The sequence below is a fragment of the Syngnathus acus genome, chromosome 10, assembly GCF_901709675.1.
Source record: "Syngnathus acus chromosome 10, fSynAcu1.2, whole genome shotgun sequence".
Taxonomy (NCBI): Eukaryota; Metazoa; Chordata; class Actinopteri; order Syngnathiformes; family Syngnathidae; genus Syngnathus; species Syngnathus acus.
In genome coordinates this window covers 11,372,699-11,386,704 of record NC_051095.1, presented here as the reverse complement: position 1 = coordinate 11,386,704, position 14,006 = coordinate 11,372,699, and the positions used below count along the sequence as shown (strand labels likewise).

General features: G+C 40.2%; 1 protein-coding gene across 3 annotated transcripts; it reads right to left on the bottom strand.

The window, feature by feature from the left end:
• Positions 1-7,895: 7,895 nt before the first annotated feature.
• Positions 7,896-11,658, bottom strand: si:dkey-27i16.2 (regulator of cell cycle RGCC-like). Of its 3 annotated transcripts, XM_037262270.1 has the most exons (5): positions 11,536-11,658; positions 10,643-10,807; positions 9,541-9,621; positions 8,947-9,009; positions 7,896-8,502 (listed from the first exon to the last, which is right to left on the bottom strand). In XM_037262270.1, exons 1-5 carry the CDS (start codon positions 11,555-11,557, stop codon positions 8,495-8,497), a joined length of 339 nt encoding a protein of 112 aa, XP_037118165.1. In that variant the 5' UTR covers positions 11,558-11,658; the 3' UTR covers positions 7,896-8,494. The 3 variants fall into 3 exon arrangements, with proteins under 3 accessions (XP_037118165.1, XP_037118166.1, XP_037118164.1); XM_037262271.1 differs by lacking the exon at positions 7,896-8,502 and having other exon boundaries at positions 8,939-9,009; XM_037262269.1 differs by lacking the exons at positions 7,896-8,502; positions 8,947-9,009 and adding an exon at positions 9,016-9,438.
• Between the last annotated feature and the right edge of the window lie 2,348 nt (positions 11,659-14,006).

Here is a 14,006-nt window from a genome sequence, read left to right as displayed (position 1 = left end):
TGTTTTTCTTTCATTTTGTGGAGTGACAAAATTTACCAGTAGTATTTGGGCAAGTTTATTTATATATTTAAAATTAATAAAGTTCAAACCAATATATTACTGGTTTGAGAAACACATGTCATGTTTGTTTATTTTGTTTATTTTTTAGGAATTACATTATTTTACGGAGAGTACCTTCCTTCAAGGGCCTGTTAAGTATTTGGGCAAAGTAACATCACTGTAAATACAACGAAATGTGGAGCCCGTTTCAAAATATGATAAAACCCTTTGGTACATCATTGATACATTCCTGTTTTTCAAGTTGGATCCAGGAACTTCTCCTGCACTTCAGAGACAAAGAAATAACCATTGTCTGGTAACCCCACATTTTTTTCTAGCAGATGTTTACATTACCTTGATAAAATTCATTCTAGTTTATAAAGAAACTTGAGTTAGCACGCTTGCAAATGCTTTAGCTTCGCACATGCTGAAGAGCCATACTGCTACCCTATGACTGATATTTTTGTGAAATCTCTTAGGAATTAAAAGATACAATTCAGTTATATCTAAAAATATTATTCTCAGTGTATTATAAAGACAAAATCATTGGAATTGTAATGTACAAATACATGGATCTTACGGTAGATGGCTATAGCCATCTGAGTTATTTTTTCAAATTATGCCGCCCCACTTCTGATCTGTCTGCATAACTGGGAGGTCACACACACACACACACACACACACACACACACACACACACACACACACACGGGCAGTGGGCTGAAATTGAGTGGTGAAGCTTCAAGTGAACTATCAAAGGGAAGCAAATGTCATGGGAGGGCAACATGTTTTTGCCATTACTTCTCCCATATGCTGCAGCAGCAGAGCAGATGTCACCAACGATTGGCCCGATGGACCCGGACTCTGTGGACACTTTTTAGGAGGATGCGTGCGCTTGTGAAAAGGCTACTTATCATTATATCTGTTGGACCAATGAAGATGAACTGCAACAAGAGGGGAATCGGGTCATCAGAAAGCCCGGTGAAATTATCCCAAACTTGCTATGACTAGAACCACCGTAGTCAGAAAAATAGGCCACTTCCATAGTGGAGATTTCTTTGCACTTGACTGAGTGGGACATCAGTCAAGGCTCAGTTGAAAAAAGGCCCTGGTGGGCTTTCATGCTGCCGAAGACAAAGTCAGTCTTGGAAATGGTCAATAAATGTGCCAAATTACAGCATGCTTCCCGTTGGGATAGTCCAAGTGTGTGTGTGTGTGTGTGTGTGTGTGTGTGTGTGTGTGTGTGTGTGTGTGTGTGTGTGTGTGTGTGTGTATGTGTGTGTGTGTGTGTGCGTGTGTGTGTGTGTGTGTGTGTGTGTGTGTGTGTGTGTGTGTGTGTGTGTGTGTGTGTGTGTGTGTGTGTGTGTGTGTGTGCGTGTGTGCGCGTGTGTACATGCGTGCGTGCGTAGGCTCTTTCCCTCTCTGTTTCAAGATCAGTTTTTCCTATATAAGGGAGTTACAGAGAAATACAGTTATGGCCAAGGGTGTTGGCAATGATTCAAATGTTCTGTTTTGCTGCTTCCTTTTTCCAATGTGATTCATGTTGCTTTTACAGTGTTGTAATGAGCATTGTCATTAAGGACTTCCTGTATTTCTTTTATTAATTGATATAAAAATCTGCAATAATGATACACACTGCAGAAACATGCTTATAAATTTTCTGTGGATTTAATGAATACGTCTTCTATTTTCAAAGCTGATTGTTGTATATTTTCATCTTTTCAAAAAGAACCACCTCTGCTATGATCAATTCTTCTAAAAAAAAAGTCCTCCTTTTTTTGAACCTCGCAAGTTTGATCTTGTTTTCATTATCAACAAATCTTGCATTCACACACACAAACACACACAAATAATTCATGCTGCTAGATTTGCTTCGGCACCGGCAAAGAGTAGCACAGGCTTTCATACTAATAAAAAAAAAAAAAAAGCTGTATGAACACATACTAGAAACGGAAAACTGAAACGAGAACTGCATTGAAATACTGGTAATTAATTCCAGGTTTCATTATAATGAACATACCAAGTAAAACGTTATCACCTAATTAGCAAGTCTAACAAGGTTTAAGGTTGCATTTTCACAACAAACAAAAGTGGCAGCATGCTCAGGTTCTTTTCTGGTCACATCACATGTTGCAAGGTCACCTGTCAGGCAGAATTTAATGAGCTCATGCATTCATACACCAATTAACAATAGGATGTGGAATATTGTCATCACTGTACTATTTTCTTGAAAACTCAGGACTGCACTGCACCACAAAGTTAAACAAGAACAGCAAGGCATGACAGGAACAAAACTGCACTGTAATCATTATGAATGTATACAATATAACACCCAGTGGTGTTTTACGTTGTCTTTTTTTTTTTTTTTTAAATGATTGTTGCTTTGTGTAATACGGAGGAAAAGGCCTAATCCCATGCACTCTAAAACTAAATTGGAAAAAGCATCTTGGTTTATATTTTAACTTGGGCTTTTTCTTCTGACCCGCAGGTGAACATTTTAAATCAAGTCCTGGTCATTAAAAGCGCCAACGATATGGTTGCTTTATATATGGAAGAGCTAAAGAACAGTGGCAGTCTATAGTCTATCTATTTAAACGGGCCCACCAGCCCTTGGCTTAAAACTGCCTGGCGCCTACATAATGATCTTTCAGATGTATGGTCTGGAGATAGTGGAGGCTGCTAAGACTAAAGCCTGTATGCTCCCAGGGTGTGCAAGAGGCAAATAACAAAGTAAGAAACAAGTGCGTTTGATCCCTCTGCACTCTTATCTGTCCTGTACGGTGTACCGTAAAACCTCTACAGCGTGTGACACCTCGTTCCTCCTGGCGCTTGTTTCTGCTCTGATGGGGAGTTTCACAGCAAGCTTCACAGACTTGTGGTTATTTGTTGTTGTCTCTAACAGCGTTCATATATCAAAATATGATCTAGTTGCTTCGTGGCTGGTCGTTCATGGCCTCCCGAGGCCCGCCTCTTTTCTTTCAAGCTGCATCAGCTGGAGTTCACCATCAGATGGCAGCCCACTAATGCCTCCTTCCCATCTTAGATGGCAGGTAGTTTGCTCATTGGACACGGCAACACACAGCCTCGACGTGTCTTCCGTTATCATCATTATTATTCAGTTTACAGTTTTTCACATCATAGACTAGATCCAAAAACAATGATGATAGTGATATTATCTTAATGATAAAGGTTTACAGTAAAGAACTTAGACCTCAGACATTCAAAACATTCAATCATGTTCTGACTGTGAAATGTTTGTATGCTACAAACAGCTTAAAATAAAATAAATGAGGATTATTTACACAAAAACGTTTTTCATGGCAAGTAGACCACTCAAGGTCAAGATGTTAAAAAGATGAGATCATTCATTCTTCATTAGTGATTTCAAGTAAATGGTCGGTTTGGTTGAAAAAAGGAAGAGTGGAGTGAAATCCCCACACACTTAGCAGTGACGTAACGACACAGTCGGAGTGCACGGAAAGCTGCGTGACTCACATTTTTCAAGGAGTACGCTGCTTTCCTGTTGCATACAATGAAGTCTGGACAGTGTGAGAGCAAAACAGGAAACGCCGGGTCATAGGTGGATTTTGCATTTATGTATGTGAAGGCGGCTACAAACATCTGAAGTAGGTGAAAGTTTCTATCGCACTACCTTAGCAGCTGACCAACCATTCGACCATTAGATCCTCAATATTATATAATTTTAATAAACGATATCTGTCTTTGAATATTGGTTTATTTGAAAGTCACTGGTAATGTTGTGTTTCACTCATCTGACTTTTGTGCAGGTAAGACAATAGTCAGATGTTCATTTCCCACTCACAGATGGTGAAATGATCCTTTAGACCAGGGATGATCAACTGTGGTCGTCGAGGATCGGTATTTTGGATTTCTCCCTCTTCCAAATCACCTGCCTCCACCACACCCGATTCAAATGATCAGGAATGTTCCCCTCAAGGATCGGAGTTGCCCCCACCCGCCTCCGAGCCAGAACTAGTCCATAAACCCACAACCCTGAACAGGAGGTTACACGTTAATGATGCATGGCATTTAAGTTTTGGACTAACCTGAAATGAATGATCCTACCTTATTTTCCCATGGGGAGTTTCCAATTGAGGAAAATTCCTGTTATTTTGCAGCACCAATTACCACCATGTGTTTTGTCATTTGAGTTTGACAAAGGAGCAGATGGAACAATCGATTCCATTTCCCCATGTTGAAATGTTATGTCATCCATGAAAGATGAGATACTCTATGCCCTAACTGATGGCTTTAGCAACATCCAGAGAAGAAAGATCATGCGGTCACAAAGAAAGAGCATTCATTAGACGGGAACATCGTGGTTATGTGTCTCTTGATTTCATAACAAGTCTTCCAACCACCAGTCTTATTTGTGGTGGATGCAGAGGCTACAGTCAGACAATTTGCAACTTGGATCAGCCATTTGTTCTGCTGTGGGTCAGAGCACCGTGTTTGCTGCTGTGTCACAATAGTCTATAAAAAGCTCATTGAGAACATTTTGATGCCATGGTAAATTATGCACATTTTAGTGTTTTAACTCCCTCTTGCTATTTTGGGTGTGTAAGTCCTCTCAGGCACCAGTGAAAATCAATGTGTGTGTACTTGTGTGTGTGCTGTGCGGACACAATAGGCCCACAAGCGCAGGCCATATCTCGACTTCATTTACTCCTCGTCTGATAATAAGTGTCTCCTCTCTGCTGTACTCAATTACATCTTCATTAGGTTGCTAACTTGCTCCCAACTAACCATCAACGTACGTGCAGATTTTAAGTCCGTGTGACATTAATTACCAAGATGGCTGAGTCCACAGGTGAAGGGAGCGAGGGCTAAACCGTGATACAAGAATTATACCTTCATCTCTCAGGACCATTCAGCGTCTGGAGCCGTAGTCTCCGGTCTCATCATAGCATCAATTCATTTTCATTTATCCACTGATGAACTCAGTTCCTTCATCATTTACTCGAGGCGGTCTCTAAACAAGATGAGTGGCTGACGTGGTGACCTCTTCTAGTCAGGGTCTGCCAATCAAATTCTAGACACATTATAATCAGCAGATAAACAATCAGTGTTGCCATTCCGCAAGATGAGATGTTACGTACATCAGACTCAGAGTCAAGACTCAAGAGTAAAGGCTCATGCTGCATAGTTAACAGCTGGGAATTGACTAGATTCACTGGACATGTCATTAGACTTTTATGTAGCTGGATATGCTTTATTGTATGTCCTGCATTTATATTACTGGTCCTATTATTGTTAATAGGTTTATCATATTTTAGGTTATTTATTTATTTAATGCATGGAATTGTAGTTATCATAGGATTAAGTCCACCACTTTCATTAAGTTCCACTATCACGTGTCATTTCGGGCCTAATGAATGAATGAATGAATGAATGAATGAATGAATGAAACTTTATTTCTTCACACCATCATTAATATTTCTTTCACATACATATGCCGTGCATTTAGACTGTAACAGGTCCCTTGATGGTGTTCTTTCTAAGCAATTGACTTTTGAAGCATTTGGAAGAGGTTTTTTTTTTAATCGCATTGAATTGCTGGGCAGCGTCAACCCTCTAAGAGACCATGTTACATTTGTTGGTGAGGTAACATCCAGGCAGAATCCTCGCCATGCTAAATGGTCTGTTAAAAGATAAGTTCCAACTAAGCACAGAAACACTGCTTAAAGAAGTGTGACCGTTTAGCTACATTCGTGCTATTTAAGAAGAACAGGAAGAAAGACATTATCATGACAAATATATAATTGTTTTTCTCCATGACTACATCTTCTTCATCCCTTTTACCAATCAGCTCTGGCTTCTCTCTCATTCAGTGTCGGTAAAATATTGAGACAGAGTTCAGAGAGGAGGCAAAGTCTGTGAAGCGAATGGCTGTTAATAAGACAAACAGTGAGGGAGAGTATCTTAAATAAGCAGCCCTCCTTCCACTGGCCACTGGCGCCATGTCAACAAGTAGTTCCACACAAGCAAATCTGTCAGTCAGCCCATGGCGTGTGTGACGGCTTTCAGCAGACAGCTCTCGTTTGAACTTTGAGAAGCAAAAAAAAAAATCTGTCACTGTGACTAAGTGAAGGATCCTTAGTCAGAGGATTTTCCATTGTTTCATCTCTTGTTGTTTTAAAAAGATTGGTGTTGTTTCATTTAGTTACATTTTATGAATATTAGGGCTGTGCACCAATCGGTGGTGAGCGAAACACCGAATCTGACTTTTTGCATTCAAGTCAGAACAGGTCAGGCCAAAACACAAACTTCAATGGCAAACAGGAGATGAAAACAAACACACCAGGGCTTAGGGCTAGCTAGCATCTGGCACAACGCAAGCAGATGGATTTGAAATTGGTCCAGAAGAACACCAAGGGTTTTGCCGTTGGCCAGAGTATGGCGAGGGATCGTGAGGGTTTAGGAAAGTTATTTGAAGCTAAAATGGAAAACTTTTACCTAAGTTAATGCATCGATGTACACGTCGCTATGTCTTCCAGGCTTGACAGTATGGTGTAGTTAATGCGCTACATACGTACATGCAATGGTGATCAAGATTTTTTGGACTTTAATATAATTTTGGCTAAAGTACAATTAGTAATCCATTTGAGTTAATTCAGAACGAGGGACATGTCAAAAACACGGTGGATAGGTGCCCTGGAAGACCGGACTTGGTGACCCCCCTGGTTTAAAGGATGTTCAAAGTAGTATGCTTCTTCTACACTTAATATTTTATCTAAAACATTGCTCGTACATTTGATAAAAGTTTTATGATGGTGAAAATTTGACTATAAGGCCTTGTGTCAGACTGAATTGGTTTTGTCACAACTCGTACCCGGTTGCTTTGTTATGTATGTTACTATGGTTTCTGTTCGCGTTACCCCTCCCCTCCTGTGTTACCTCAATTAATGTTACCACAGTCACCTGTCTCTTGTTACCTGTCTTGTATTTAAGTCCTGTCTGCCCCTCACTCCCGTCAGATCGTTGAAGTCTTCACGTTTAATGTCGTTCTTGTTTCTTTAGGTTCCTGGCTTTGCCAGTTCTGTTTTGGTTAGCCAGTCTGTCCGTCGGTCCGTTAAGTTATGTCAGTTTGCTGGTTCTGTTAGTTTGTTCCCCTTATCCTCTCTTCCAACTACCTTTTCCCTTCAATAAACCCTGGTCCAAGCTGCGTTTGGTCGCCCAGCTTCATTCACTTCATGACAGGTTTATGTTTAAATTGAAGTTATTATGAGGGTTTAAGAAATTTATTATTTTACAGTTTTAAATATTTGTATCTTTATTGACAATATTTGACTTGTTTAATTCTCTGTGGACAAGAAAAGGAGTTTCAACTTCAAACCTTTCATTGCAGTTTTTTTTTTTTTAAACAAACCTTACAATGTCATAAGAACATTCTGTCTCCAGAGTTGGAGCGGCGGTCGCAACCTACATCAGTTTCGGAACAAAGTTAAAACATGCATTGTTGTTCTGCGGTGCCTTTGACGCACTTCCCTTTCAAGCTGTCTTGGCTGCGTGTCTGAGCTAAATTTGTGTCTTTCCTCATGTGTTGGCAGAAGTGAAACTCAAAGCACGATCAGAGCACGCATACAGGAAGCAAAGTTACAGTGTACACAATGAAGAATGCTTGAGCAGACATCAGACACCGGCTCTGTTATAATACACGGCGGCAAAAGTCACACGGCACCAAAGGTGAAGCCACATTGTTTCTTGTCAAGTATACGTACGTTTGAAATGTTTGTGTTGAAAGTAAAATGTGGCCAGCAAATGTCACCCTGTCTCTTGTAGACCTACTTTGGATTTGGTTTCCATCAACATAAAGGGCATAAAAAGGCAAAGACTGCAAGCAAATGGTCTTTTATTTATCCACTACATGCACTCAACTTCATGACATTTGATACAAAACAAAGCAATAACAAGAACTGTACAGTGAAACAACAGAATATAAATGACATTTTGATATTACACAGCAGAGACTTAAAGTTAAACTAAAGTGCTGCATAGTTTTGCTACACAAAGCCTCCTTCCAAAAAACAAAAACAAAGGATGCCAGAGGAATCGAAGCGAATTCCTGGTTTAGTACAGTTGGGAATTTCAAATGAGGCATCAACATATTCAGAGGACTGGAGGCAGGCTTCTTAAGTCGGACAGATGGAGGTTTTATCGAGATTTGGGAATATGTCACACATCTTGGAGATGACACTGCAGGCTCGTCGTCTTCTGGACAAGGACGCAGCATCGTCAGGGGGTCTTGTGCTTTTTCTTTTTAACGATGAAACGCCCTTTTAATTCTGATCTTAACCTCTTCCCCTAAAGCAGCGAGGGCAGGGCTGGCTCCCTCCGATGAGCTTTGCTGTAGATCCGTCCGTCCGTCTGCTCGGCGGCAGTCGGCCGTGTTGCCTCCCTGCAGCCTGTTTTCTCTGCCCCTCGACGGGCATTTTCACATCTCTGTGATAGAAAAGAGATGAGAATGATGCTCAGGAGGCAGATGAGGAGAGGGGCATCTCACAGAAACTAAAACCAGTCTTTTGAAGTTCAAAGGGTGTAATGATTTATTTGTAATATGAATTATTTTATGATGATAGTGTCATCATTATTGATTGATATGATTCAAAGCATATTTATGAAATTTGTCCTCTGTCCCCACCACTTTTACACCTCTTGCCAATTATGTTGCAATCTGTTAGTGTGAACACACAATTTACTGCCTGTTACACGTATGTTAGCAAATCAGACCTATAAGAGGTGCTCGGTGATGCCAAGACGGAGGATGGGACACTATGTATGTGATATGTACACTACTACTGTGGTGTGTAGTGTGTAAGTGTGTCAGTGAAAAATAAGAAAATAAAAGATTGAGTGATAGAAGCTCTAATTTCCTTAACTACACACCAGCAAGTTCCCGGTCCAACACATCAATGAAGCTCTCCAGCTCCCTTGTGTCTCCCAGCTTGGCTGCAAAAAGAGGACAGAGAGAAAAGGAATTAGAAAGAAGAAAAAAAAAAACAAAGAGCAATGGAAAGATTTTGAAGCACGGCTCATTTCTTTGGTATTTCCATTGGAACAACTGCTGTGAAGTAAGAGAATATCTGATGAACTGCTTTTAGACAAGGAAAATATTCCAGTTTTTGTCTACAAACAGCGTTAAAGTTGGGCCCAAAAACTTGACAGCTCGCAACCTCCCACAGGGATCTCTCTGCATAACCTTCTGACGTGGAATAGAGTAAGCGGCCCCTGCGGGTCACCCTTGTTTATTCCCATTGATATGTAACCGTCCTCGCTGCGTATGCGACCCAATACAACTGCATTTGCACCGATACAAGATGAAGCGCTGTGACATGACACAAAAAGCCCTGCAGGAGACACGGCAGCCACAGACAGAAGCTGTTGTTTAAAAAAAAAAACACAACAGAGCTTTAGTGGTCACAGCAAGAACAACAGCGATCGGAACGGCGATATGCATACGCTGAAGGACGACTTCAGTACCTTTCGGTAGCAGCGTTAAGCCTGCTGTGTGCAGCTCCTCCTCGCTGGTGTTCAAACTGTTGCCCAAAGATGTTTCACTGCCTGCAGGAGACACAATTTTAGGATCACGCACTCATTGGCCACAACATTAGGTACAAACATACAATAGTTTGTATTACTTTTATGTCATTGTATCTGTTTTTCATAATATGGCAAATTATTGAATAAATGTTCAATACAGTCGTCATTTAAATACCCATCTTAATCACATTTATAAATTGACCATATACTGTAAAGTGCATGCCAAAGCTATTGGAAAATATTTTTAGGTCCCCTTCAATGGCTACGGGCTGAAAAGGAACAAATAATTTCATGCGTTGGCACCTTTATCTGGAGCCTCCCCCAAATGGAATGGTCGCACCCCTGGCACATGCAGACTACAAAGTTTTTTTATGTATTTACAATTACATTTAGTTTAGTTTTAAAATACAAATGACACGTGATTGCATTTTGTTATACCAAAATATTGAGTTCATTCAACCTTGTGATCATTTACATAATCCACTACATTCCTTCAATATGTCAATATTTACAACATCTAAAGAGGGAACATTTAGTACTCTCCCTGGGGGTTCCCACTTCACTACACAAATGCATCGCAGTCATTGTTGCTTATTTTATGCCAACATTACGCCGTTAATTAAACACACAGAGATCACATTGGTCCCGCAAACACTATTGTTTTCTAAAACTTACATTTGTTTCGGTCGAGAAATGCTGCAAGCTGCAAAATGAATGCTTATTCATCCAATGACTGTGAAGGTTTCGTTTTTATTGTCACAGGCCTCTCTTTTTAAACACTAGCGGTCAAAACACATTCAATGATGCATCACAGAGGGGAGCAAAAGCACGATTGTTTCTTTTGTCCTATAACCGTCTGTTTTTGCATAACCGCAAGAAAAGAATCACAAAGACTATTATGCCTGCAGAAAGGCATTAATATTCAAGGGGTATATGGATGTTGTCCTTTGGTACCATTCATTCAATGCAAATTAAAAGCGTGGAGGATTATTTGTCCCACGCTTATTAATATTGGGTTTTGGAGGTTGCTCATTTTTCTTACTGTAATCAGAGTCTTCGACCCCGCTGTCGTCCCCTGGTGCCGTGCGGCTCTTGGCCTCCGTCAACATGTGCTGGTATGCATGTAGGCTACTTTGAGGGGGGGCCTGCAGTTCTTTCACCACATCTTGGAACTCTTGCAGCAGATCTTGCAGGTCCAGCTCAAAGTCTGCGTGGAAAATATGACACCACTTTATGAAGTCACTTCATTGCAACTATTTTTATATTTTTTATAAGCATTAGCAAGCAGGGTTGTTTCGAAAAGATTGCCTATAGTGTTTTGGGGGTCGTATAGAAAAATGTCTTGAGAATTTCATGAGATTGGAATGAAATAAACGCTTAAGCCTATACATGTAGTTAGGATGGAGTGGAGGTGGGCAAATAAACAGCCTTTAAGGCATGAAAAACATCTCAGTGGTGTTAAAAGACCCAAACTGTTAACATTGTGGTATTGACAATAAAATGTGAAACAAAGTTAGAATGTGAGCCGTGGGCTGTGGTAAAAGATGTCATTTTGTGCAATTGCAGGATAAACACAGTTCTTATTTACTTTAAAAGGAGAAAACAGGATGGTAAAACATTGACAAATTCATTTAGAATCTAAATATATGTGCTTAATTTTGGGGAAAAAAAATTGTTGAATGACACGTGACTGTGGTGCACACATAAAAATGAAAGTGGAAAATGTGAAAATATGAAACATTACAGCCGTGATCAAACCAATCGCGAGGTAGGCAAAATGTGAAAGTGTAGAACAGTTCAAATATGATGTGACTGGGCAAGAAATAGGTTTTAAAAACATCAAATATAGCTTCGCTGAAAACTTCTTAAATGGCTATCTGATCCCCATCAGTGCACCACTTGAAAACTAATGGCTCATATAGACGCTGGACTCACCTGAAGTCACTCCTGAGGACATAGTGGCGCCAATCTAGGGACGAAATAAAGAGCAGACTGCTGGGATCAAGGCGTTTCTAGGCTGACTGGAGCTGACTGTAGTTCTCTTATACAGCTGAGAAAAGGGGAGGAGGAGCCAGACACATGGAGGAGGAAAACTTGACTTCTACTGTATATGGAAAGTAATGAGAGGAAAGGCTCGTAGGAAAAGCAAACATAATCAGGCATACAGGAAAGGGGCTATTACGCAACTTTGGTTCAGGCTTCAATGTTTTTTCCTTTGAAATACTTGCTGAGGATTTCCTCCCTTCACTTATAGTCCTTATTACGATACAATACAATATATTGTTCTTTATATCGTGCTTACACAACAGCTGTAGCCGTAACAAAGCGCTTCAGGCTACAGCATTTATAGCAATGGATTAAAAACTGAAATTATAATCATCAGGTCCCTTATATTCTCGACATTGCAGCCGTATACTTTGAGAAATTTAAAATGCCGAAATAAAACTGAGTAAAAAAAATCGGAAACTATTCTTACCCTAGTTGGCAGTAAAAGGTACCACTTCCTGTTTGAGCATTTCTGCTACTGCTGCTGCTCTACATCACTACATGCATCAGTTAATAATGACTTCATTTGTCTTATTCCAATCTCAGTGGAAATGGACTCCAGCCCTCCCGTCAAAGGGTGTCAACATAACGAATGAGATGAACGCTGAATGCATGTGAGCGCTGCTGAATTTGACACATTAATCCTATCAAATGTGCTATCCAGAGAGGGAAAATATAATCATGAAAAAAGGTTCTTCTTGGGCAATGACTGTGTTGAGATCATTACTGGTAATAAATGACATTTTGAGCTGCGCAGGTATGCTTTGCCGCCTCCACGCTTAAGCTCCTCTTGCTGCTAGGGAACAAGGCTAGCGTGTGAGGTCATGGCAGTTGTGAATCTCTGAAATACAGCAGGTCAGTCAAGAGTCTAATCAGAAGAAATGCCACGAATATCAACTTCTTGTGGCGTCTCATTACTGTGTGGTAGAGAATCCCCGTGCATTGGTAATCACCTCATGTGAACCTTACACAAAATAGAAATATATTTAAGATGTGATGCAGCCGTTGAAGAGGAGTCTGCTCGCAGTAATTGCATGACTCGAAGTTGAGAAAAGTGAAATACACAGGCTTTCCTTTTGGCGGGGTTGCACATACTTCTCACAGCTGAACTTTCTGGTTGCGGGCCTTCCAGACAGTGCACGTGGAAGAAAAGGAGTGAGCGATTTTGGCTGGCTCACTAATACTTTCCAGATCCGAACCAGTTTATGACTCAGGAATATTTGCGGATGGATACAACACCGGGGATTTCAACACCATTGAGCAGCAGATGGATCGAGAAGCGGTTTTCCTCCAGGAGAGCAAAGAGAATAAATGCATTCTATAACACGTCATGTGACCCACAAAGGACCTTGCGGTTTTCTCTTATCACAGAAAAATCAATAGCCATGTTTCCAACTATAAATCGGCCTACTGTACCGTACAGCAATATTCAGCGAGCCTCTGTGAGCTGTAGCATGACTAATCTGGGTGTTTTTATCATGGAGCGTAAGTGGGATGGAGATATTTTAGTCATCCGTGTAAATACGGTGACATCATACCATGATAACAATGTAGCAAAGAAGAGGAATGTGATATGGTAAACCAAAGACAGCAATGGTGGACGTTTTACATGTTTTCTTGCTCTCCTTGGCATGTGTCCTTCCTAATCCCGTTGTTTGACAACAGATGATTTGACTGCAGTGTTTTCCTCTGCCCTTGAGGTCCTTTTGTGTTGGTAGTGAGCCAAAAATGGTACCAATGGTACCAATATCAATGGAAGCCCTACGAATTCCATTCAGATTAGGGTTATACTATCTTGGGATTTTTCACTATAGGTAGTTATTTCATGTTGACATTTATTTTTTAAATCAAATTTTCAGGTTTTTAGTTTTTGTTCATTTTAGTCAAAAGATCACTAAGTATAGAGTAGTCTAGTAAATTTGCAATTCCGTACAGTAATACGTACCAAAATAAATACGTTGAAAATAAACTTGAATGCTCATTTCTGGAATGAATTGACAAAGCTGATAATGTAAGACATTTTTTGCTATAATTATTAATAGTTGGATAAATTTGAAAATTTCAGTTGTAGTTTTTAAAAGCACTTGTTTTGATTTTATCTCATCAAAGAAATCGATTTTTTTGTTTTTAATTTACAAATTTTAGCTATTTCGAAAACTATAATAAACCTGCTCCAGGCTGAACCGTAGAGAGTCAGCAATGTAAATCTAGTTCCGCAAGTATAATAGTCACAGTGAGGAAAGTTAATGATGAGATTTTGTCTTCAACCCATCTCCTCTCAGATCAGCGCCTCAAATCCACATATACTACCCCGAGTCTGAAAGTCTGTGCGTGAGCCGAGAAGCTCTTTAGCCTCAATA